The following is a 26,414-nucleotide window of genomic DNA, read 5'->3' as shown; positions in this document are numbered from 1 at the left end:
AGCTTAAAAAGTAAAAACTGGAGATGTGAGGTTATGTTCACACAAAGGTGATATATTGGATATCTATCTATGGTATTTAATATTTATTTAATATTGTATGAGAATAAAAATAGAAAATGTCAGGTACCAGAATGAAACAGGATTATCTTAATTAGCTATGGTGCTGTTAAACAATGAGCAAATTAAACTAGCCCCTGGTGCTCTGTGGTTAATCCACAGCTTCAGACAAAGAGAATTTAATTATAAAGACTTTAACGTTTTTAAGGGGAGGAGATAAGGTGGTGAATGATGGCGGCTTATGGGAATGTGACATTTAGTCTTTTTATATGTTCTGTGGCCGACTGTTTGTTTTTATTGTTTTCCTGATTGAGAGGTTATCTCAATTTTGCAGTGTACAAAAAGCACAAATTAAGTTTTTGAGTTATATATTATTAATTGAGGTAAATTATTATTATTGGATCCCCAATCCCCAAAAAAGGTAATAAAATAAAAAGACAAGGCAATAAGGTAGGATTCAAATCAAGTTTTTTAAATATATCATCACTGTCCAATCAAAAACCTATAGCTCCAAAATAGTGATTTTTCAGGAGAAGGAAAAACATTCTAAATTTCAATGAAATTTGATGTCAGTAAAGATAGTGAAATTGCTTTTTTTTTTAACAAATTAAGTGTATTTTAAAGTTAAACAGTGTTTTAGTTCAAAAAAATAATTTTCAGTGAGGATTAAGGTTTTTAATACATCAGAGAATGTGGAGAGAGATAGAGAGGGAGAGAGTGGAAGCGGGGAGATTAAGTCAGAGTCATAGTTAGGACAGAGATAGATTGAGAGGAGATAGTCATAGAAGGGGAGGTAGAGAGAGAATGGTTTACAGTTAGATGACATTTGGCAGTGTTTGTCTGCCTGCATTCCAGTTTTAAAATAGAACAGCTCAACACTTTTATCAGCTGCAGATAATACAACACTCATGACCCACTGACTTCTCTCTCCTCCCTCAGATACATGTTGGAAAAAAAGAAAACATTACCTGGTCCTGGACTACACAGCCAGGAGCATATAGTCCAGGACTAGGCTTAATCCCTGTCTGGGTAACCACCCCTACATATGCTTCATCATTCCAGAGGATACACGTCCACTCCTCCACATCCCAATCCTGGGGCTTTATACCTCACTGACCAGCACTTGACATTAAAGCATAGTGACCTTGGGCTTATGGGCAGCTGCTCCAGAACATGCTTTTCAATGGGATTTTACAAGCTCTGGGTCCACAATGGGGGGATTCTTTAGAAGACAGTTCAGAAGACACTGACTGGCTGATTTTATTTGATAATAACAATGGTGAACTTGAATTAACTGATGCCACTGTTTCATATATTAAGGTCTGTGAAAATAACATTAATGAGAGTTGGGAAACTGAAATATTTATAAATAGTAAACCATGGCTAACAAGTGAACTGAATGAAAGCTAACATAAGAAAAAAACACCTTCATCCCTGGAACGGCCGACCCTTACCAAGATCTTGTTATCTCATTTAAGAACTTCTCAGTTGTTAAGCCTGGAGATGCAAAGAGCCTTGGAGTGATTCTGGATGGCCAGCTATTGTTTGCAACCCATATCTCGGTCATGCAGATTCCTACCGTACAACATCCGGCAGATCCAACCCTTTCTTTCTCAGGAGGCTGCTGAGGTGTTTGTACAGTCTCTAGTCATTTTAAGGCTTGACTACTTCAACTCACTCCTGGCTGGTCTTCCTCTGTGGGCCATCAGGCCCCTTCAGCTGATCCAGAATGCAGCTGCATGGCTTGTCTTCAATCCTCCAAAGTTTACCTACTTCACTCCAGTGCTGCGCTCTTATCACTGGCTTCCTGTAGCTGCCCGCATCAGGTTTAAAACTCGCAGGCTTGCTTACAAAGCCAAGAATGGACCAGCCCCTCCCTACCTCATGGTAATGGTCAAGAGTCGGACTGCACCTCTAGCCCGTCGAGAATCAAGTACAGCTCGACTTGACCCGCCATCCCAAGTTACATGGAGGACTAGCATCAACACTCTTCTCAGTCTGGGCACCCAGATGGTGGAATGAACATCCACTGGCTGTCCAAACAGCAGACTCTCTTATGGTCTTCAAAATCAGACTGAAGACACATCTCTTTGTGGCCCACTTAGTTGAGCACTAATCTAAGTGCTCACCGTAACAGATGGTTATACTGCACTTAACTCCTTTCTTTCTAGGTTTGAGCACTGACTAGATTGTATTGTGTATTGCACTTACTATGATTTGTTCTTTCTAGGAATCAACACTGGCCCTTGTTCTGACAAGCATCTGAGCTCAAAGGGAATTTGGACCCTAACCTATTTGTACTCTGTCTGAACGCTAAGCACTTTTGTGAGTCACTCTGGTTAAGAGCATCTGCTAAATGCTGTAAATGTAAATGGATGGAGAGAAAACTTAGGAATTGTGTAGGAAGATTAAAAAAGCAAAACTGAAATACATTTAATGATCTTGTATCTTCACTCATTGGCCATTTTATCTACTCCACTGACCAGCACTTTGTATTTGCACAATTAATTAAGTGACACTGACAGCTTTAAACACTTAAGCAGGACTGCTGTGTCTGATCCACTCATACCAGCACAACACATACTAACACACCATCACCATGTATACAGCCCAGGTAGAGTATTTAGGGTATGTATCCATAAGTTCTTTACTCTTTACTCAGCTCTTTCAGTGTCTGTTAGATAAAAGTATTGTTCCACAATCTTGGAAATGAACTAATATTTTTCCTCTACAAATAAAAATCTGAGGCATTTTTGACCAGTAGCACTGACACATGTCCTGTCAAAAACAATGGAAAGGGTTGTTAAAACAATGACGACAAAGAGTGGTAGCATTCTGTGCATCCAAGATTTTGTGTCAGACTGCCCCCAAAGAGTGAATATAAATGGAATTGTATCAGGGTGGGTGGTTGTAAATATTTATGAATCTCCAGTTCTGTTTTTCTGTTCTAAAGTTTTAGAATTTGTGATTTTAAACTTATTTAAATATGCAGATGACATGGCGGTCCTTGCTATGCTGAGTGACAGTAACTGAAGCATGTCACCGTTTGTTGTCTGCTTCGTAATTTGGAAATGATGGGAAGAAAAAAGATGATTTTTAGTGGTAGAGGGTACACCAGTTATCACCTGTCACTGGTGAAAATTAGGGGGATGACTGTGAGTTAATTTATTAGAAAGGTCTACAGTGGCTTTATCTCATTAAAAGCTGTGGGGTGGTAAAGGCCTAGGCTTAATCTCTGTCTGGGACACCACCCCGGTGAGTTTGAAGTTAGACAGATATTGTAGGGCTTGCAGATTTCTCTCTCTTTTTGTTATAATATGACGGATTTGTTTGGGGATTTGAGCTGGAAGCGTAAAAGAAAGCTTATGAGAATAGTGAAAACAGGTAGTAAATTGGTAGGAAGAGTCAAAGATGTACAATAGCTCTGTATAGGGACTGTACTCAGAAAAAAGAAGATTGTATCGTTGCTGTAACATTACAAACATGTATCTCCATTTTTGTCAATTTTTTAAAAATTTGAACACAGCAGCTGTCCTTCACACTTTGTAAAAAATTAATTATAAAAGTTCCAATAGAAATGCTCTAAAATTACTTTGGATTCTCCTGTAAAGTTACTATTTTAGGAGATACGTGTTTTTAATTGGACAACGAACAAACAATTTTATTTATTTATTTATTTTGTTTTTGCTCATTAATGAATGTTTCACAGCACTGTGCAGAAATCAATGGGGAGGGGGGAGGTGGGTGGTATCCTACCCTCCTCCAAAAAAAGTTATAGTTCAGTTTCTGTTCCCCCGATTACAGACCAGTAAAACATCACAATGATTTTGAAGATGAACATTTTAACGTAAAAATCTTACGCATAGTTTTCTGTTTAAATCACAATGTGAGGTGTTTATATGTTGTCAGTGTTCTGATGTCATGAGGGGAAAATATGCAGCGTACATAAACAAAATAAAATCGCACAGGTGGACCTTAAATCGAGGAACTGAATCACAAGGAAATATGTCCTTTATTTGTAAAAACTTAATAATAATTACATTTAAAATTCTTTGTCAAACACGGTGGCCAACTAATAAGAATGTGTTTGTGTCTGCATGTGGTTCTAAATCACTAATTAAATCAGCCTACCACCCTCCAGATGATGTCAGAGGCGGACCCTCAGCAGTGGGGGGGGGTCTGTCAGCCATTAGCCTAAGTTTAGACTTCTGCTGGCAGTTTCATTCACTGCCCCACACCGGCCCAGAGACCCTGCTGCCCTCAGCCTCTGGTAAGAACCCAGCCTTTCTCTATATTCAGACATAAAGGGAACACTAAATGTGAAGGTGGTGGCATCTCAAGGTAAATCAGAGCTCGTTTATTGATTTTTGTGTTTTGTTCATTTTTATTTTCACTCATTTTCCATATCAGGGGCTCTGGTGTCAGGCCTGAGTTCCAGAAGAGTTCCTCAGCTGTCCTTGTGCTAAATATAACTAGCTACCTCTAAGACTGATGCACTCTGACCAGCTCACAAACACAGTAGACATGTTGTTTTTGACCACAAGTTAATGTTTTAACCATAAAAGCCTAAATATAAAGTAAACAATATGTATTATTAATATAAAAGAAATATAATTTAGTATTATTTCAATATAAAGTTTTAACCAAACTCATTTAGCTACAGACATCACAGTCAAAACATACTAGTCATCTGCTGGAATGCTGCCAAATTATTAAAGTGGATAAATGTTCTTATTCAGGATAAATGTGTTTTCTCTTTCACTGGTGTGCAGGTCTTTTTTATTATTATTTTCGAAGTGAAAAAAATGTGAAATCAGGAGTTTAACATGGACATAATCAAGTATTAAAAAAAATAACATTCATTTTCACTGGCCACAGTGATTTCAATAGGTTAAAAATTGATAAACAATAAATGTGTTTTTGTAGCAGCTATGAAATTATCGTTACTTAGAAAACCAACAAAACATGGGGTCTGAAGTTTTGTCTTTGTCATCAGCTATTTTTTTTTGGTGGGTGTTACGTAGGTTGTTATGTATTGATGTTTGTTCGTTAAAGAATGTTAAATCTGATCTAACATTATGTTGGCTGCTTCATTAACATTAGTTTCAGGAATTTAGTTTCCAAGCTACTTTTATTTTGGAGATCTCAACATTTCTGATAATGTTCCATAATTGCTTTGTTTACTATTTTAATATAACCAATTAATTAAAGAAAATATACATTACCCATTACTATTGCAAATAATATTCATTGGGTTAGTGTCAGACAATCTGGTATTTCCATTTTTATTGTTACAACTCCATTAACTATCCTTTAAGTTAAGGCTGTTGACCTTAGGTTCAATCACAATGATATGTCTCTGTTCTTCTATTAATGAAGTGAAAGTGACTGGACTGGAACGGTCTTGAAATTCTGTGTATTTCTTTGTAAATCATCTTTAGAGGACCCTATCAACATGGCCTCACCAAATGAAAACAACACAGAGGATCAAAAGGTTCCTGATGAGGATGAAACTCCTGCAGTTAAAGACGTTCAAGCCCATTACCTACGCTGCCCTTCTCCAAGGTCATCTATCATTTCAACCTGACTACATTCCAATTCAGTCAGAATAAAATAACCTCACCGTTTAAAGAAAATATAGGGCTTTCAATGAAGGGGGGGGGGGGGGGGGGCAAAAGAACACAATTGGCATTGCTGTCTATTGGTGGGTAGGATATCCCCACTTTTCTGTGCAGTGTTAGGGTTAGGGTTTCTGTTAGCCGATGTGACAGATCTGGGCAATTTGTACTCTCCTCTGTCCAGTGGTGGCTGGCTTCACACCTCTCGGAAAAAGCATGTGCTTGCCTTTACCAATGTGATTGGGGGATGCCGACCAAACAGTTGGAATTGACAGAAATGAATAATTAGGGAGATGATTCTGGAAAAAACTGTAATAGTAAAGCATGATTATTTTAATTACCATTTCTATTGGTCCAACTGCCATGAAATAATCACTTAATTTAAAAGGAAGCCTCTACTGAGAAAAGAAAGCAAACAAAAAAACGACCATTTGTAAATAAAATATAAAGCCGCCAGTGTTCTTGGAAAAATGAATTGTCCACCAGAGCCCAGGCCTCAACATCACGGTGTGTTTGTGATAAATTGAACAGTAAGATTTTATTTATTGTTCTAATCTTCTACTTGTTTAAAATTGCTTACAGTGACTGTTATGATAAAGTAGTTTAAATTTGTTCCTTTTCCAGTTTCTCCATGATGTCAGATCGTTTCTCTACCATTTCTGATCGGTTCTCCATCATCTCTGGGTCAAATGCTGAGAGTATCTTCATGGAACCCATTCACCTTTCCTCAGCCATTGCTGCAAAACAGATTATCAATGAGGGTAAGTACATTTTGGCACAGAACAAGTTTGTAATTGCTGTAATATTACAAATACTGTAAGCGCTTTAAGATTTACACACAACAAAAGCGGTAAAAAGAATATCTCACATACATCACAATAAAACTCAACATTATCTGTCATTGTTTTCTTCTCAGAATTGAAGCCCAAAGAGCTGAAGTTGGCCTCAACCCCAGAGAGCATGCTGGAGAAAGCAGAGCAACTAATGGTGGAGGATTTATACAACCGTGTTAAAGACATTATCGATGATCAAAGCCCTTATAACACACCCTGCGTGTTAGACATCCAGCGAGCTCTGATTCAGGACCGACTGGAAGCCCCTTTGAACCCAGTGGATGAAGTTTGGCCCAACATCTTCATTGGAGAAAAGTGAGATTCTTCAAACAATCATGTTTCACCGTGTATGGCATTCGGCTATGTGTAGATTTCAGGAATTCTATATGATAATATACATTGATCATCCGTACTATTATGATCACTCACTGTCCATTCCCTCAGCTCCACTGGCCATACAAGGCCCTCTATATTTCTACAATTACATACTGCAGTCAGTCTGTTGCTCTGCATACTTCCTTTGCCCATTTAACCATGGTCTTCAGTAGTCAGGACCACCACAGAGCAGGCATGATTTGGGTAGTGGATCGTTCTCATCCTAGCTCATAGGTCCACCTTGTAGACAGTAGCTCATCTGTTGCTTCACAGTTCATATTGGTTGTGTTGGCTGGATATATAACCTGGGGTTTAAAAACTCCAACAGCACTGCTGTGTCTGATCCACTCATCCCAGCTCAACACACACTAACACACCACCACCATTTCAGCACTGAGTATGATCCACCACTAAAATCATTCCTGCTCTGTGGTGGTACCGATCATTGAAAAGCAGAGTGAAAGTGCTGTCATTTTACAGAAAACAGAAGTTTAAATTCTGATATAATAAATAAAAATCACTTCAGAGAGTCTAATACAAATATAATTCTGCAGATCCGTAGCGGTCAACAAAGCTCGTCTGAAGCGCCTGGGCATCACTCACATCTTGAATGCAGGCCATGGCACTGGGGTCTACACCGGCGAGAGTTTCTACGAGGGGATGAACATCACCTACATGGGTATTGAAGTTGACGACTTCTCTGATGCAGACATCTCACCACACCTACGATCCTGTGCTGAGTTCCTTGATGAAGCTTTGCTGACTCACAGAGGTAAGTAAAAGTAAAGGGAGCCTATGAGAATGGGGCATTGATCAGATATGGATCATTATTAAACATTACTATCACGTCACAGATAGCAAAAACCCAAAGGAAGCTCTGGGAACTGGATTACTCTTAATGAATAAGTTTCCAATGTCTTGGCATTTGGTCACAGCTAGACAGCAACAGAATTCACTGAACATGAGCAGATAAACCATGCTGGAAAGCATATTCAGTTACTTAAGTGTGTAATATGACTCAATGATATGAGTCAGACTTGTTCATGTGTTGAATGAGCAAAACTAATGACATCCTAGAAACCAAACCTCTTATTGTGTTGGGCAGTTGTTACTTGAAAAATCCTGTGTAGTTTCATTTATGTGGCATTTCACAAACTGACCAAAATAGACCAAGGGAAACACATTAATAAAGTAAGTTGAAACAATTAACAACTAAACTCTGCAAAGGAAAGACAAAAGAGGACAGAATAACCAGAGTCATCTCATTTATGTCACTGACATGTATCATTGTAAAAAAAATAACATGTAATGAGTAAAAAAGTTTGTAGATTTTGTAGTGTAGTTTTTGTAGGGACAAAATACAATAGCAAAATGTCCTCCCTCAAGAGTTGTTTTTCCTGTCCCCACTTACAAACAACTATGGCTGCAAGCTTAATGAGTCTGAGAATATTTAAAGAAGAGGTTGCAACACTGCTATAAATAGCCTGTCAAATCCTACAAAGGGCTTGTATATCAGGCAAGCTTCTAAATTCAGCAGACTTACAGATACAGATCTTATGCAGATCCTTATATGCAAAGTTACTATTACCCTTTTTCAACCATTGTTTTGTGTTAACAAAAAGAAGTATTGATATAAATCTGTTTTGATGTTAGTACAAATAGTTTCTCACTGATACATACTGATATATACCTGATATACATTATCAACTTATTTTACAATATATGGACATTTCCTCAATAATTTTACTGACCTCAATGTCTCATGTCCCATTGTATTTAATTGCCTGTTTGTTTACATTAGAATGAATATCACCAATATTTTATTCAGTCTTGCTGTTCTGTTCTCTGATCTTCTCTAGTCTCTTTGTTGTCGTTGTATTTTATGTTTTATTTTTATAGGATTTATAATATTCCAATTACAATGTCTGAATGGTCTTAATAACAACATTTTAGCAAAAAGTTCAATTCTCTTTAAAGGGTGTATTGTTTTATTTTTCTATTAAATTATTATTATATCAGGGGCATAAAATAGTCTTGAAATGACAATAATATTGTTTATCATAATTATTTCTGGAACAATATATCAACCACAAAAAAATGGCTATTGTGACAGGCCTAATAATTATTATTCAGTAATAAATTATGCAGTGTTGATTTAAAAATTTTATAATATATTTTTAAAAATTTTATGAACAACTTGGTCACTTATTTCATATCCATTCTGAATAATAATTACATTATGAGTTAAATAAATTGCTATACAGCTTATTCAGATGCTGTGGTGTCATCTAAAGCTCAGTTCATTTTAAAGCAAAAAAAAATCATATCAATAAAATAAAATATTTTCATTATTGTAGAATAATTTTATACATGTATCTCCAACAATACTGATTCTATATGACAGTGATTTAAAACTTTTGAGGAGGAATGAATACACTTCAAACTGAAGATCTTTTCCTTTGTTCACAGGGAAAGTGCTTGTGGTCTCTATGATGGGAGTAAGCCGCTCAGCTGTTTTAGTTGCTGCTTACTTAATGATCTTTCACAACATGTCCATCATGGAGGCACTGATGGAAATAAGAAAGAAACGTGCCATCAATCCCAATGAAGGCTTCCTAAAACAGTTGCGTCAACTCAATGAAACCCTGATGGAGGAGCGCGATGACGATGACGATACTCTCAGTCAGTGTTCTGTGATTGACACTCGGGCTCGCCTCGATGAGGAGGAAAGCATGTTTGGAGTCAAAGCTAATTCCATCATGGTGGAAGAAGAGGGGGACAGTGCCAGTGTTATGAGCAGTGTTGCTTCATCTGCTGCTGCTGCTGCCCTGAAAGCAGGCATTCTTGGAGGCCCAAATGGACCTGACCAGAGAGCAACTGCAAAGGACCCTGCTCTCCCTGGAAAAGATGGTGAGTATGAAGAGGATGATGTGGACAAAATGATTCGGGAGTGGCAGAAACGGAATGAGAAGTACCAGAATGATGACTGGTGGGAGGCCCAGCTATTGTGCGAAGATGAGGACAAAGAGTCTTTTGTAGGAGATGGAGAGAGGCCAGCTCAACGGCCAGAGGACCTGGAGAGCGTTACCAGTCAGGATTTGCAGCTGGTGAGGGAGCGGCTTAAGCGCCGCCCTCGCAGACCCCCCTCAGATTCGATGTCCACCACAAGCTGCAGCAGTTACGCTGACCTGTGGAAGCAACGTCTCAGGGAGATCGAGGAGCAGGCAGCGGCAAGGTATCGTCTTAAGGAAGGAGATGAGGACACAAATAGCGAGGCAAGCCAAAAGAAGATAGATGATGAGGTAGAGAGTATTCTCTCTGACACAAGCTCAATGTACAATTTCTGCCAGAAAAACAAGGACAAACTGACCCCCTTGGAGAGATGGAGAATCAAAAGATTACAGTTTGGGTGGAACAAGAAAGAATCAGAGGCTGAGAACAAAAATGGGGACGAAGGTGAGGCTCAGACCCCTGCTCCTGCTTTGGAGGACGTCAACCTAACTGCATATCAAACTTGGAAGTTGAAACATCAGAAGAAATACGGGGGCGAAGAGAATAAGGATGAGATTCTAGAGATGAGTCGTGGAGAGGATTCTGCCACGGTCAAGAGGCGACAGCGGAGAGAAGAAATTTTGGAGCGCTCCAAGAAAACACTTGAGGAGAGCCAGTCTGTATGTGGCTGGGAAACTGAAAGTGCACTGAGTGGGAGTAGCATCCCACTGTCTGCTTTCTGTGCTGGGGCTTTTCCTTCTGCAAGTGTTGCAGGAGATGACAACATTTCCATGTTGAGTGGTAGATCATCTGTCCTTTCAGGCCGTAGCACTCATTCCCAATTGGCTGTCCCTCTTGCCCCACCTGAACCACCTGTCCCAGTGCTTGGACCCAACGGAGAACCAATGGTGAACATAGCAAACATTCAGAACTGGATTGCAAATGTAGTCAACGAGACACTCATGCAAAAGCAAGCTGAAATGATTATGGCAGGGAGTCTCCCACCCTCTCGGGCTGGGTCCGTTTTCAGTCTGGGTGCGGGCTCACCAGCAGGACATGGACATGGTGTGGAAGATGATAAGTCCTCAGTTTTAAGTGGGTCTTCCTATTCCAGCTTGTTAGCCCGTAATAAGGCTGAATCTGTGCTATCTGCTGGGGGTAGGGCCGCCTCAGTACTTTCTGCAGCTGGACGTGCAGAGTCAGTTCTATCTGCTGGAGGAGCGTCCAGTCTCTCTTCCGTTTCTGGTTTAGGCTCTCGAAGGAGCAAAATCACAACAACCAGTGTACCCCTATTCAGCTTATTCCAAGACCAGGTAAACTTACATAAACTGGACACGATGGAAAAGGAAATAAAGTCTGATATGAGAGAAAAGATGGCTTCATATGAAATAAAGAAGATTACAGAAGACAATAAGCGCAGTACATTGTACAAAAAGAAAAAGCAAAAAGATGAAGATGAAGATGAGGACAAAAATGTCCTTGGAAAGTCCAAACTTAAATCAAGTGAGTTTAACCTAGATGATTCATCAGCAAGCCCCTGTGAAAAACCAAAACCCAAAAAAGATTTTGGACGTTCAGGAATTCTTAACCTCCCTGCCTCATCAAACTCCAGTTGCAGTATTGATGAGTGGCTCAAAAATGTAAGACCCCCCTCCAGCAAGCCAGAAACGTGCGGTGAAGAAACACCTATACCGCGCATGTCTAGGCCAACATATGAAGAACCTCCAGACCTGCCAGATTTAGATTTTCCAAGTCAAAGAAGCTCACTTGCTGTACAGGATGATGAAGAGGTGAATTATAATTTTGCATCATCAAAGAACACTACCCGATATGAAGTTGACAGTGATTTAAGCAGAGACCCCAGTCCAGACTTCGGTTATCAGTCACTAAGGATGCCTCTTGGAGCTGAGGCCACCTGGAATGGAACATCCGAGCCTAGCCAATACATGTCTGGGAGACTGTATCCTAGAAGTGCAACAGAGGAAGAGGATAGTTACCAGGAATACTCAGCCAAGCGGAAATTTACTGATTCATCGCGATCTGATGACAGTGTGGTGAACTCAAGGACAAAAACAAGACAAGAAGATGAAGACGATGAAGAGATATCTGCTTTCATTAATCGCATCAGACAGAGGGCAAGAGCACGGGTAGCAGAAGAGTTAGAGGATGATGAAGTACTTTCTGCATGGAGGAAACAAAAGGAGGAAAAGTCATTTAATGATAGCAATGACTCCTAGAAATACACTCTACACAGTTTCTGTAGAGGGACTCAATTCAAAACCGAAATTAACTGAAATTATAATTTAAGGATTGTGTTTCATCCTCTCAGTGGCACAAATTTATCATTTCACAGAATGACAGGTCAGTGCCTTCAGATCTATAGTACTGTCATTAAGAACAAAAAAGCCCCAATGATTTATGATACCTATTCCAAAAAACCTAAAGCCACACTACTTTAAAACTGCTTAGTTTTACTCAGTTTTCTTGTATTGTAATTTCTTATACCCTACAACTGAATTCTGAAACAATTTTAAAGAACTCATGGTGACTCTGTATTTTGTAGTTTTTTTCACATTAAACAAACACATTTAAAGTGTTTCTTCATATAAGTCTCTCCAAGTTTCTGTTTTGCGTGTTGATCTTGAAGACAACATCATCAATATCACAGACGTACAAACACTGAATTTTAAATGAGAGTCATAGTCTACTCTGAGTAAAAGATATTTTGGGTTTCATTCTTGTGTTTCAGTCCCAAAGTAACATTTCTAAACATTCATTCATTCATTATCTGTTACCGCTTATCTAGTTCAGGGTCTCGGTGGGTCTAGAGTCTACCTAGAATCACTGGGCCCAAGACGAAAACATGCGGTGGGGGGGGGGGTGTTTTTGTAGTTCATTGCAGGGCGACACACACACACACACTCACACCTAAGGACATTTATCCTACCAATGTGTCTTTTTTTGGAACATGGGAGGAAACTGGAACACCTGGAGGAAACCCACACAGACACAGAGAGAACACACCAAACTCCTGACAGACAGTCACCCAGGGCGGGGCTCAAACCCACAACCCCAGGACCCTGGAGCTGTGTAACAGAGACACTACCTCTAGTGCCACTGTGCCGCCCCATTCGTAAACAGGTTAGATTAAAATAAAAAATGGATAATTGTGTTCCTTTGGCAATAATAAACATTGCTCTTGGAAAGCTGTTACCCCTGACACTTTTAATTGTTTTGATAAGCATCATTTCATTCATTCATTAATTCATTGTCTTCGACCGCCCATCCAGTTCAGGGTTGCAGTGAGTCCGGATCCCACCCGGAAACCTCTGGGCGCAGGGCATGAACGCATAAGTTAATTACCTAAGTATTTATAATGTCCTGAGTTAGAAGGTTGCTCTAAACTAGATGAGCCCTGAATATTTATTTTAAATATATTGTACCCTAATAAAGATTTATGTTACCTGTTATTTAAATGTAAACTAGGATCATCTTGGTTAATCCATTAATTTTGTAGTGATCACACAGTTAAAAAGCCTGGAGATGCTAAAATATAGTTAATACCTTTAGTCACGTATGGGCTGCTCTTAAAAATGCTGAAAATGTGGAAAGGCTCGTCAAATTTCATGTTTTGTGTAAATAAGTTAACTAAACTTAAATATGGTAACAGTCTAATGTGAGAGAAAAGACAGATTTATATTAGATTTTGAAGAAATGGAAGAAAACAATCTCTGATACAGTACAAGAAAATGATGAGGATGAAATTGGAGAGGATGATATTGTCTTTGGGAAGTCAGGAACTAATGAAGTGGATTTAACAATGATTCATCATCATGTAGCCTTTGTGCAAACAAAGTGACAGGGCTGCAACCTTGCAGTCCTAAAATTATGAAGTGCAGTTTTAAAAGCTCAAGCAGAATGATATGTCAGGGTTTCTGTACAAAACATGGCAAGTTGCTTATAAATATATCCCAGGGTTACCCACATTTTAATACAGCTTCAGTGTGTGGAGACAACAACAAAATGGGACTACAAGAGCTTAGCTTGTGTGAAGGTCATAACAAATTACCTACAAACAGGATAATTTCAGAATATTTGGTGACAATAAACATCGTATTGCTTGGGGGCCCACCATTCAACATAATCATATTATGAATTTACCTACTAATTTGTAGATCGTCCTCACCTCAAGGTGTCATTTGTATCTGGCACCAAGATTTTAGCAGAAGATTCTTTAAGTCCTATAAGTTGTGAAGAGGCCCCTCTGTGGATCGGAATGGTTTTTCCAGTAAAAGTTACCAAAGTGCATCCTACTGTGTAGAAGAATGCCATCCCACTGTGTAGAAGTGAAAATATAAATAATTATTAATATAACATCAAACAAATCTACTAGAGACAAGTAGCATATAGTTTCTTAATGTATTAACATGGCTCCTTTGAGTGACAGCAACTTAAGTATAGTGATTGTTTTCTGGGCATTTATTTTGATACATTTTATATTATCATTCTATTTGTATTATTTCTATTTTCTGAAAATGTAAACAAAATACTTCAAACAAACCTGTTCTGGCCCTTTCCATGTTTTCAAAATATCACTTTGAATGCACGAATGTTTGATGAAAACGGAAACTTTCCTACCACCTTAAACTGGACAGGTAGGAGAGTGCTGAAGAAACGGGGCAGGTGAGGGAGAGGAGAGTGAGGAGAGGTGGGGGGTGTAGTTTTGAATTTTCGTTCGGGGATGGGTTGTGACTTGCACTAAATATTCAAAATGGCGGACAGAGGATCAGCGAGTCAAGATGAGCGCATGAGAGCAGGTAATCAGTACATTTTACATATTCATATTCTCATTCCTTTTCCTACCAACTAATTTATACGAGCTAAGAACGGTGCATAGAGGCTCGGGTACAGTTTACAGCTTACGGTGGACCAGACGAAGAGACTTACTCCATAATAATTTAATTTTGGGAACGTATTTTTTTTGCTCACTGGCCCGAGAGGAGAGTTGTTGTAACGTTCACCAACCAAACTCGAAGCACTGTTAGTTACATATTCACACAGCGAGAGGTTTTCGTTCAGAGCTCCGGTTCTAGCCTGGATCAATGTCGTTGAAAGTTGTGTTTTCGGCGGCAGCAGTGCAATTCGAGTATTTAAATGTGTCCTGAATTTCTCCGGCTGGGTTAGCTGCTCCGAGGCGGGTTGGCTGCTTTTAGCTGGCCGGCTAACCTCACTCCAACTCCGGCTTTAGTTTCTGCAGATAGCGGCACACAATAACTGGTGAATACACAATGTTAAGAGTAGCTAGCCGTTAGTGGAGGCAGTATTTGAACATTCATGCATAAACATTGCGAACAACTTATGTTTTTGTTACTTTTTACTCGCAAAATTAGTTAAAAGTGGATCCTTGTCGGTTTTTCATCTGTGTTTTCCTCCCGAGTACTGACACCCGGCATTCTGTTTCTCTCTCTCTCTCTCTCTTTGTCCGACATAAACAAGTAATTAAACCAGGCTAGTTATCTACCTGTCCAGTGTTAACTGTTCGCTAAACTAATGGCAGCGTTCTGTAATTACACATTTTTACTGTTCGGTTCCTCTCAAATACCCTACTTTTTTTCCACGGTGACTGGACTAGTGCTGTTTTCAAACGCAGAGTAACTTGTAACGGTCACTTTTAACTCTGGACCGCGACAGAGGATTTTAAAATGTTACTCTGAATATTTCCACAGTTTGTCACAGCAGTAAGTTAAAGACGGCACAATTGCCTTGGTGTTTATTTATCACTCTCCTGCAGTACACAAAGTTGCCTATGAATATTCATTTACACAAACACTAGTCATGAATGATTCATTCGCTTAAGCCGACGCCATTTGCATTTGGAAACTTAAAGGGGAATTCCACCGACTTCTCAACATTTCTTCAGTTGCTAGAGACGTAAACAACGTCATCCACAATGCTTCTGAAATGAAATGATTAATTGTAGAGATATTTACCAACGATACTTTTTTTTGCATTGGCCATGATAGGAAAGAGAGGAAATAGTGCCTACAGCACAACCGACCAGCCATTACATTAACACCAGCTTCTTGTTTTATCAGTCACAGACCATTCTCTCAGGTCCACTGACTATACAGGGGCACTTTGTAGATCTACCATTACACCTGTTGCTCTGTATACTCACTGACATCTCTGTTAGGCACTCTGCCTCTTTGGTTCACCTTGTAGATATAAATTTAAATAAAGAGAGTAGTGATAGCTGATCTGTTCTTGCACTGTTTGTCCTCTAGTCTTTTATTAGTGGTCACAGGACACTTGTTTTTGCATACTTTTGGGGGGTGGTCCATTCTCAGTGACACTGACGTTTCAAATTTCCAGCAGCACTACTGTTTCTGATCCACCCATACGAACATAACTTACATACATAACCACCACTTCAGTGTCACAGCAGCACTAAGAATGAACAACCAACCAAATCATACATGCTCTGCATTGTTTATTTATAAACATGGGCTAAAAAATTATTTGAAAGAAATTAGTGATAGTAGAGCAGAGAGCAAATTAACAAGTGACTGATTTATGTCCTCTTTTGATAGCTCTTACTTTTGGAGCCATTTTACATATTCATATGTCGGGCATGGTTAAAGATTTAAAAAGTCAATGTCATGTTTTTGTTTGTTTTATTGTTTTGTTTTAGCATGTTCTTGTGTTGTTTAATTGCTAGAAACTGTACCATGTGCAAAATGAGCAGTCAACACCATGGCTAAGCATTTCTGGTGTGAAACTGGTTTTAAACTGTCAAATTCATTTTACCCAACAAACCAATACTGTTAGTTGGCAGAATGGTAGGTGGCGATAGAGGCTGGGAATAATTGCATATTTATATATCTGGTTGTACTGAATGAAGGCAAACGTGTAGATGTACATACTTTTAAAAATATTATAGTAGTATAGTTACAGGAGTAATGCATTATTATTATTCAGCAAAATTTAAATAGAAAATACAAAGCAGAAATATAGGCAGCATATTGGCATACACAGGGAAAATGAACCCTGGGTTTATAAATGACTCTGAATTTCTGCCAAACTTTACCCATTATATTGTTAATATTGTTTTATAAACATATCTTCATTACAATGTAAAAAATTGACATTGAATGGTCTTACAGGTGCATCCCAATACATTAGAATAGCATCAAATTTAATTTATTTCATTAATGCAATTCATAAAATGAAACTCATATTATATACATTCATTACAGACAGAGTGATCTATTTCAAGTGTTTATTTCTTTTAATGTTAATGATTATGGCTTACAGCCAATGAAAACCCAAAAAGGCATTACCTTAGAAAATTTGAATATTATATAAAACCAAAGTTGGTGTGTTCTCCCCGTGCTCCGGTTTCCTCCCACAGTCCAAAAACACACGTTGGTAGGTTGATTGGCGACTCAAAAGTGACCGTAGTTGTGAGTGTTTGAGTGAATGTTTGAGTGTGTGGGTTGCCCTGTGAAGGACTGACGCCCCCTCCAGGGTGTATTCCTGCCTTGCGCCCAATGATTCCAGGTACCTGGACCCACTGTGACCCTGAATTGGATAAGCAGTTACAGATAATGGATGGATGGATGGATATGAAACCAATGAAAAAAATATTTTTCATATTTTCATACATAATACAGAAATGTTGGCCTACTGAAAAGTATGTGCAGTATATGCACTCAATACTTGGTCTGGGCTCCTTTTGCTAGAATTACTGCATCAATGCAGCGTGGCATGTAGGCAACCAGGCTGTAGCACTGCTGAGGTGTTTTGGAAGCCCAGTGTGCGTTGATAACAGCATTCAGCTCGTCTGCATTGTTGGGTCTGGTGTGTCTCATCTTCCTCTTGACAATACCACATAGATGCTCTTTACCTTCATCTGAAAACAAGACTTTGAACCACTGAGTAACAGTCCAGTCTTCTTTCTCCTTGGCCCAGGTAAGACACTTCTGCCATTGTCTCCGGGACATGAGTGGCTTGACACAAGGAATGTGACAGTTGTGGCCCATGTCCTTGATATGCCTGTGTGTGTTGGCTCCTGAAGCACTGACTCCAGCAGCAGTCCACTCCTTGTGAATCTCCCCCAAACTTTGAATGTCATTTTCTTGACAGTCCTTTCAAGGGTTTGGTTCTCCCAGTTTCTTTTGCACCATTTTCTTCCACTCAACTTTCCATTAATATGCTAGGATACAGCAGGAGGGTGTCAATGACTGCCTTCTGTACATCTGTCAAGTCAGCATTTTTCCCCATGATTGTGTAGCTTACTGAATCAGACTAAGGGACCATTTTAAAGGCTTAGGAAACCTTAGCAGGTGTTTGTGTTTATTATTCTAATTTTCTGAGATAATGATTTTTGGGTTTTTATTAGCTGTAAGCCATATCCATCAACATTAAAACAAATAAATCTTTGAAATATACCATTCTGTTTGTAATGCATCTATATAATGAGTTTCACTTTTTGAATTTAATTTCTGAAATAAATTAACTTTTTGATGATATTCTAATTTATTGAGCTGCACCTGTAGACTGAATGCAAATGATGAATTCCTTAAAGTCAAAATCTGACTCAAAAAATGAAATCAGTGTCTATTTTGAATTATTTGGAAAAAAAAATCATTTATTATTTTCAATATTCTTTTATAATTAGGGAAATTTTATATAACCGATTGCAGGCAACAGATTGCAACATTACATATAACATAATTCAGCTATGTCACAAAGTCCAGCTCCTTTTTAAGTTACTGGAAAGAAGCTTGCTGTGCAATTTGCACGTCAAATTTCTTTTGAGCACTTTAAGTTTTCTCTGCTTATACTGTTTGTAGGATGGCATAATTTGAATGTGTGTTGGCATAAGGTCTTGTTTTCGTTTCACTTCAATGAAAAAGAATGTTGTCTATTTCTCTTTGAAACACATGATACTGTTATTAGCTTTCCTTCACTGAGCAATTATTTTGCAGACTTGACCTTATTGTTGCTCATGGTTCTTGATCTCAAAACTGTAACTGTCTCAGACATCAGGCATGGTATGGTATATTTGGGGGGTGCTGCAAAAATGCTCTCCAGTGTTTTGAATATGGACTTCAATAGCCATTTTAAATGCTTGCTGTCAGTATTACAGATTTCTGCTTTAAGCCATAACTGGTTATGAAAGCTTTTAGAGACTGGGTTATGTTATGTGGGTTATGTGATTTTCTTCCCCCAATGCCATCTTTCCCCTTGAGAATTTCTCACACTATATCCGAATTAAATGCTGTATTCACTCCATTTTCATTTTCATCAAAAACATTTTTTATAAATTTCCTCACCATTTGCCAACTCTCCAGTCTGTTTGCATGCTCAAAACCGGTTTAAAGTGTTTAAGATGACCCAGTGTCTTTTAAGGGTTTAAAAAAGTGTCAATCCAGTGTGCTAGGCTTTTTCTCTCTCTGCTCATGGACTCTCAGCAGAGAATTGGCATTTTGGAGGTTTTTACACAACAAATACACCTCCAAATATTGAAAAGCATGAAAAAATATGTGGGTATTGCTCTATTCTTGCTCCATAGGTTGGTATTTTGACTTATTTTTGCTGTAGATGGAGCTGACTTTAAATTGGGGAAAGAGCCCACTGTATTAAAAAAAAAGAAAAAAAAAAACAAATACACAACTTGACATACAAATGAGTTTCTGGGGTTCCACCTTAAGACGCTGAGCTTCTGAATGTAAACAAACCAGAGACAACAGCGTTTTCCCACAATCTTAGATGTTGCCTTTAACCTCAAGGATCAGCATTTCTCCTAACAGAAGAGACAGTCTATGTGCCCCCCCCCCCACCCCCCCATGCCACACAGTTTGAGGGAATGATAGATATTTGGATGTTACTGGCAGTCATTAAACATTTCTTATGAATGAGGTTAGCAATATCTTGTTAGACAAATTAAAATTCTCAGGTTTTTTTTTATGTCTCAACCCCCATATTTAGCACTTGTTTCACACCCACTCCAATAAACCGTGACAGTGCACATGGCTTAATAAGTCACACAGGGAGGGGAACACATCACCTCACCCGACACCATACCTTATGTCTCATTCACAAGTAAGAAAACATCCAGCAAATACAATGACGTTCTTTCTGGTTTGCCCTCTGGCTTTGTCCAGTCTCTTTGTCTGAAACCCTGTGCTGCATGCATGGGGCAGTGATCGGAGAGGCTTAGAGAGTGATGTAGTAGACAGGCAAATAAGACCAGTTCAGTCGTTTTGTTCAGTTTGAATGAAATAATTGTACAGAGGTGTTAAAGTCCTAAGACTTAATACTCAAAAGGGAGCTTTGTATGTCATCAGATAATTTGACTATTTCAAGAAATATAGCAAAATATAACAAAAAAGACAAATCACCTACTCCAGTTGTAATCTATTAAATGGTTAATTAATGTTTCTTAATTGGTCAATAATGTTTAATATTTTATGGTCAAAGTTAAGTTCAGTATATAGACCTTTGATGGAGAGATACAGGGAGTTGGCTTGATTTTAAGGAGGATGTTAAGGCATTTTTTAAACACTTAAAAACTGAGCTTTACTCTCAAGTACCATTCAGATTGGATTAGGTTTTATGGGGGATGTCTGTAATGAAATGTTTACATACTCACTCTATGATAAAACTCGCATCCAGAAGGCAATGAAAAACTAGAGGATGTCCTGAATTAAATCCTGAAGTTCCTGAATTAAATCGCATTGTCATATGGTCACAAGCAAGGTTCTAGCTCTCTAATTAAATTGCATGAATATAAAAGGAAATGCTAAATACCTGCAGCTGACCTTACAATCACTCCCTTTGTCAGTCTGAATGATCTCCCTTTTCTCATTGATTTTATTTTTTTCCTAGGTCTGATAATACAGTCCCAGGCGAAGTCCAGAGAACTTCCACCAATCTTTCATTTTTGTATTTTGCTGCTTGAAAAATATATTCTGTTGTTTATGGAGACAGGTTTTGATTCGTCTGGACTGAGTATCATGGAAAATAATGCTATTACAGATGTGTAGAGAACATACAAGCATTTGAGAAGCATTCCAAATGTCCACAAGTTCTTGCTAAAAGAAATGCAAATGTAGAAGGACCCTAAACAAAGTTAGAACGAGGACAGCTTTGCTTCTCTGCTAAGGTTTAGAACTCTGAAAGTTGTGAAATTTTTTTCGTTTCTTGTTTGTGAAGCTGCTTTTGATATTAGGTTGGATTAAGGAGTAACACATTTTAATTATCTTCATTAAACACTGTATTGCTTTGTTATAATAAAATATACCAGGTTTCTTTCAAATACAAAAACACATTTTTAAGCGCTGTTCTTCCTCTGGTTAAAATCTGCTATAACAACGAATGACGTCTCCATACCAAAGTACAAAGACTAGATGCAGTATGCAAATTAGTGAGTCAATGTTTCCACCCTCTGTCCCTAGCCCCTCATGATACCATCCTCATGAAATGCATGTACTTCATGACAGGAGTTTAGGACAGTGGTCTCTAGACACTGCTGGATCAAAATAAAAGCAATTTTGGGACATTTTTTGGGAGGACAATGTTGTGTGCGGCAAAACCAGTGATGTTATAAATAAGGAGACTGATCCCTGCTAGAAATATTAACAGGAGTTTACGGCTATCATCATGTTGAATTCTGGTGGAGGGAAGACCATCATAATGCTCTGTTTATTGATACAGCATTAGTGGAGGAGTGTTGAAAATATTATTTCACTGTTTGGGGCGAGCAGTGAAATCAACTGCAACTACAAGACATTACGCAATTTCTGAAAGTTTTTTGTTACATTTTGCTTGAAATTATAATGAAATTATTTTATTATTATTCATTTTTTTTATCCAACCCCCCCCCTCCCCCCAATTGTCCATTTCCCCGCAGTAGTAGACTTCCCCTTTCAGGTTTAGAACAGGTTTAGCCATTTTACCTGTTCCTGAGAATAATAATAATAATGTATTATTATTTTTATAAATTGAACGATTTTAAGTGTATTGTTTATAGTTTGTATTTATCCTAATTGCACTGAGAATGGCATCACCTGGAATGTGAATTTGTATTAATTTCTTACAGTTTATAAATGAGTTGACAGGTTATGTAACTCCAATGTAAATAGTGAAGACTTTGTTCAGACTTGTCAGCAAACTTGCATGTTTTCCACATTGCATCTGTGTCATGTTCATTTATCTTAGCCCATGCTCTGCACATGCTTAAAATTATGCATCTTTGTCTATAAAATTATTTAAAAAAAAAAATAATAAATATATATATATATAATTTGGATGGTATCTCAAAATGAGGGCGGTATTTGTGACGTTTGTGTTCTGTGTCTTTTAAGAACATGTACAAACATTTTTGTGCATTGAAGTGAGCCACAGGAAGGGGGTGCTGTGAGAACTCACTGATTGGAGGTGTGACAGTCTAAAAACAGGTGGAGAAAAACAAGCCCAATAGCCCACTGCAGTTTTTACCATCACCAAACAGGAAAACAAAGTTCTGACTCACCTCGATTTATTCTGATATTTAGGTTTGTTTCTAACCCAGTACTCTTCCCCTTTAAGGCCAGACACTTTGGAAGGAGGGAGCTTTCCCCAATTAGTTGTAGAGAGAGGCCGCCTCCTTCACTCCCCTCCTGTGTTTAAATAGTCTCAGTAGGGAAAGAGTAGATGGTGAAGGGGAGCTAAGCTTTGAAAACGTATTTACTGTTTTGATTGTTGTTGCCATAGAAAACTGTCTGTGTCGTCTCTCACGGTCTGCGTCTGTTAGGCGCCGAAACTTGGTTGCTTCCCCGCCTCCTTGGTTGAGCATCGTCCTTGATTGGTTACAGACTTGATGGAAGTGTCGTTAAAGCTGAGAGCCCAAGCTACACGGCCATAACGGAGATCCACGGGGAACATATTTAAAATATTTAGTTTATTTGTTGTACTTTATTTTGAACTGATGTTTTTGTTTCTTTTTGCAAGTACTCTTTACACAAACATGATTACTAACGAGTGAATTGACTCAAATTTGGTCTTGTTTTGAAGGGGACAACCTACATAAGCGCTGGTATCCTTTGTGTGTGTTTGTGGGCTCTTCAGGCTTCGTGGCGCCACAGTTAGGTTTTTTTGGGGGGTTGCGGGGTTTTGCAAGGAAGAGATCTCATGTATGGAATAACGAATTCTTTTGGTTTTAATTCAGTAGTCGTACATTTTTAGAGCAGTGACTTACATTATCGGTGTCCCAAGAGTCTGCCCATTCGACTGTTGTGTAATATGCACACAGTACATAAGCAACTTATAAGAACGGCAGATCCAACATAGTATATGACAGTGTATCGTGGACAAATTCTTATCGTTCACAATTTAATATTGTCATATCGCACACCTCTAATTGGGGCTTTGTAAACACATTAGACTCGTTACAAGCACACAAATGGTGGGAAAATATTTGAATTTCATAAAAACTGTTTTTTGATTAAAATCGTGGATGTTTCTTTTAATTCTACTTGATCTTATTTTTTTAACTTTGCAGTTTAGCTCTGGGGTGTATTTGTTTAATTTTAATTTTATTTGTTTCAGAAACTTTAGTTACAGGTAGTGTTAGGACTGTCTTTGGCATTTCCAACATGTGAAAATATTACATTGTACCAGTGTGTGAACATTGGGTTTAAATGTTCTGAGTTAATAATGAATTCATAAATGACAATGCAGTAAGTGGATATCCTCTTCAAATATGGAATATTGTTATACAGTTGTATTTGAAAAAAGATGAATATCAAACTAATGCCTATTCATGTTCCCTTAATGTTCTTCTCTTTGCCCTTTACATGCTTGATAAGGCATATTTTTTCTGCAAATGCTTGAAATATCCAGAAATATAAAAATAAATGAATAAATAAAATAAGAACATATGAAAATTAAGAATATGTAGCTGCAATGTCTATCAGAACAAGAAAAACCAACCTATGATGCCTGGTCATCTGAGCCTTCCTACCCATTTTACTCAAGCTAACTTTTTTTTTTCTGGGTTTCTTCACTGATATTTTATCCTTATGGTGATATACTCTAAAATCTATTTTGCTGAAGTCTCAAAGTTGATGAGTAGGGTATGTACAGTTTGTAAACATTCCTAGCCATAGAAACAGTGCCTGTGTACCATAGCAACCAGCTAGAAACACACTAGCAACAAACTGATTAACATTGCGCAATTCTTAGAAGCTACTCTTTCCCATAGCGATTTAAATGGGAGGAGGGTGTATTGTGAAAAGTTTGTGTCTGATGAGTATAAACATTGACATTTAATGAGTTAAATTTGAGTTTTGGGGTTTTTTTTATAACTGAAATATTTGCAGTCTTTTAATTCTCCCATATCTCTTTTTCCACTGAGGTGCAGCTATTAATACAGATGCTTAACAGCTGTATTAAAGGTTAAAAGCTGATATTTTAAATTGATTTTAAAAGTGTTGTTGAGAACAAACACAAAGCCTTCAGCTACAACAGTATGAAAAACAGTACACCAGCCTGTTTTCTGGTGGCATGTCGGGCCCAGTCCTGGGGTTTGAAAGACCGTAACTCCTGTTCCAGCTGTTCATTCCAAAGTGGAGCCAGGAATGTTTTGCATGGCTACATTTAAATGGGTGTTATTTGAATGCCTAATTTCTGCACCTCATTTGTAATCTGCAGATCCTTCACTTATCTGGTTTGAATTATGCTTTCAATAGAATGAAAGGCCAATTAATTGCTCATTTTAAATGCATTAATTAAAGCATTTGCATAATGCATTGTGTGTCAATTAGGGTTCTGAAGCCCTCGTCACAGTGGTATGTAAATTGCATTTCCCTCACCTCCGTTTTCTTGCCTTTTTAACTATAAAGCTCCCTCGTCTTAAACTGGGTCCCTCTCTCAGCTTTACTATTGTCATAGCAACAGTTGGAGCAGAAGGTCAATAGACTTTATTCCCAATGGTGGACACTGGTTCATTCTGAGCACTGAAGACACACGACTCTTCATTCTGAGCAGGCATTTTTATGGTTTACACAAGCAAGCCATGCTTTAGGCCTTTCAGCATGAAATTTAGCTTATAAATAAGCGTATATGCTTAATGTCAAAAGGTCTTCACTAGATTATTCCCCAGTGGTCCTCCCTCCCCCAGAATTCAACATGATGATAGTCGTAAAGGATGTTTGTCAGTTAAAATTACAGACCTGGAAATTTTGTCTTCTCCTCTAAGTGTTTTGACCTGTCCAATGACATACATTTGCATGAGTACAGGAAATGGTGGCTGTGGCTCTATCTCAGTGATATGTTATAACCTTTACTCCTATAACTTGGGAGCAAGGTGTGATTGGGGGAGACATAGCTTGTGGGTGGATCTGACGATAATTAAACTGGGTGTAAACTTTGGCTCACAATTTAGAATAATGAAGTTCAACTGTATATGACAAGTTCTCTTTATAACCTTTCAAACATTCCACAGTTTTCTCCACACTTGACTTAAATCTACTAGCATTCTAATAAAAACAAAAATGTTTACCTTACAATTACAGCTTCAAAATCATTGTGATGCTTCACTGACCTGTAATGGGGAGAATGGAGTAGGGCTGGACGATATAGCCAAAATCATAATCTCATAATATCATAATATATTTTTTAATTTTGTTCATTACAATATAATTCCTATATTGATATGCACCTTATAAAAGATACAGAAAAACTGTCACGAATAAACAAGAAACATGACATCACCATCAAACAAAAACCTCTTGACTTTGTCAATATTAATAGTTTTAAACTAATTTAAAAATTGCGTGCAATGAACTGACGGCAGTGCCCTGTAATTAATGTCAGTCAGTGACACGCTGTAAACAATGGATACTGAAATATTAAAACTTATATATTTTTTATATATATGTATATAATTATTACCTGGCTTTAGACCTGAACCTTTGTCATTGCTTCTCTGGGCTTAGCACTGCCAAAATGAACATTTATAAATGGTCAACTATTGACCAAGAGGCTGAGTGGGAATGGTACATTTATGCAAATATGCTACAATCCATGCCACTTGTAGATCAGCATTTCAGGTCATTTCTGTGCCTATATGTTAAGTCTCCACTGGGTATATCCTGTTTTATTTTCAGTTGTGTATCTCAGGATATGTAACTGTATTGTTTATCTCTGTTTATCTCTGGGTTGTTTCACTACACACCACAGTGGTTGTTAGGAAATGAATTCCTGCATTGTTGTCAGGTCTAAAATTGCATGCTGGGAAGGTTTTCGCCCTCTCAGCTTAATTAAAACAGTCACACTCGGGTGGTAATTGGGCTTGGTTTACTTCTTCCTAACTGTTGTGCTTGCCATACCCCCCACCCTAAAAGCTATCCAATTAATATGCTAATGAGCAGATAAATATTTATGAAAGTTGTGAATTATGCAGAAAGCTTTCAGAGGTCTCTGTAAAATGAACTGCTTTCCAAACTTCAAAGCCGCGCTCGCCTAACGAGCGGCAGGGTGCAAGATTTGCATA

The 26,414-nt window shown here is 38.2% G+C and overlaps 2 protein-coding genes, 1 long non-coding RNA gene and 1 pseudogene across 6 annotated transcripts in view; 3 read left to right on the top strand and 1 right to left on the bottom strand.

Moving 5' to 3' along the window:
* Positions 1-116: 116 nt before the first annotated feature.
* On the top strand, positions 117-2,173 carry LOC136677010 (uncharacterized; annotated as a pseudogene).
* Positions 2,174-5,512: 3,339 nt separating this feature from the next.
* dusp27 (dual specificity phosphatase 27) lies at positions 5,513-12,287 on the top strand. The gene is made up of 5 exons (XM_066660160.1): positions 5,513-5,622; positions 6,300-6,436; positions 6,592-6,823; positions 7,438-7,655; positions 9,353-12,287. Exons 1-5 carry the CDS (start codon positions 5,513-5,515, stop codon positions 12,109-12,111), a joined length of 3,456 nt encoding a protein of 1,151 aa, XP_066516257.1. The 3' UTR covers positions 12,112-12,287.
* LOC136686409 (uncharacterized) lies at positions 6,050-15,811 on the bottom strand. 2 transcript variants are annotated; one of them, XR_010800317.1, is made up of 4 exons: positions 14,436-15,811; positions 14,036-14,210; positions 7,487-7,676; positions 6,050-6,412 (listed from the first exon to the last, which is right to left on the bottom strand). It is a non-coding gene; the product is annotated as an uncharacterized lncRNA (long non-coding RNA). The 2 variants fall into 2 exon arrangements; XR_010800316.1 differs by having other exon boundaries at positions 14,061-14,210.
* Positions 14,585-26,414, top strand: part of pou2f1a (POU class 2 homeobox 1a) — a 27,464-nt gene continuing 15,634 nt past the window's right edge. For 2 of the 3 annotated variants that reach the window (XM_066660162.1, XM_066660161.1), the window contains exon 1: positions 14,585-14,691. In XM_066660162.1, the coding sequence (XP_066516259.1) occupies positions 14,646-14,691 (46 nt within the window). In that variant the 5' untranslated portion in view covers positions 14,585-14,645. The remainder of the gene's footprint in view (positions 14,692-26,414) is intronic. The other variant, XM_066660163.1, reaches the window with a different exon arrangement.

Source organism: Hoplias malabaricus, chromosome 2 (assembly GCF_029633855.1).
Source record: "Hoplias malabaricus isolate fHopMal1 chromosome 2, fHopMal1.hap1, whole genome shotgun sequence".
Taxonomy (NCBI): Eukaryota; Metazoa; Chordata; class Actinopteri; order Characiformes; family Erythrinidae; genus Hoplias; species Hoplias malabaricus.
The sequence above is the reverse complement of the archived record's forward strand: the minus strand, read 5'-3'. Positions and strand labels throughout refer to the sequence as shown.

Bases quoted from the DNA above. Each gene is read 5' to 3' on its own strand.
- dusp27 (XM_066660160.1), top strand. From the start codon at position 5,513: ATGGCCTCACCAAATGAAAACAACACAGAGGATCAAAAGGTTCCTGAT. The intron at 6,824-7,437 runs GTGAGATTCTTC...ATAATTCTGCAG, and splicing joins AACATCTTCATTGGAGAAAA to ATCCGTAGCGGTCAACAAAG. The intron at 7,656-9,352 runs GTAAGTAAAAGT...CTTTGTTCACAG, and splicing joins AGCTTTGCTGACTCACAGAG to GGAAAGTGCTTGTGGTCTCT.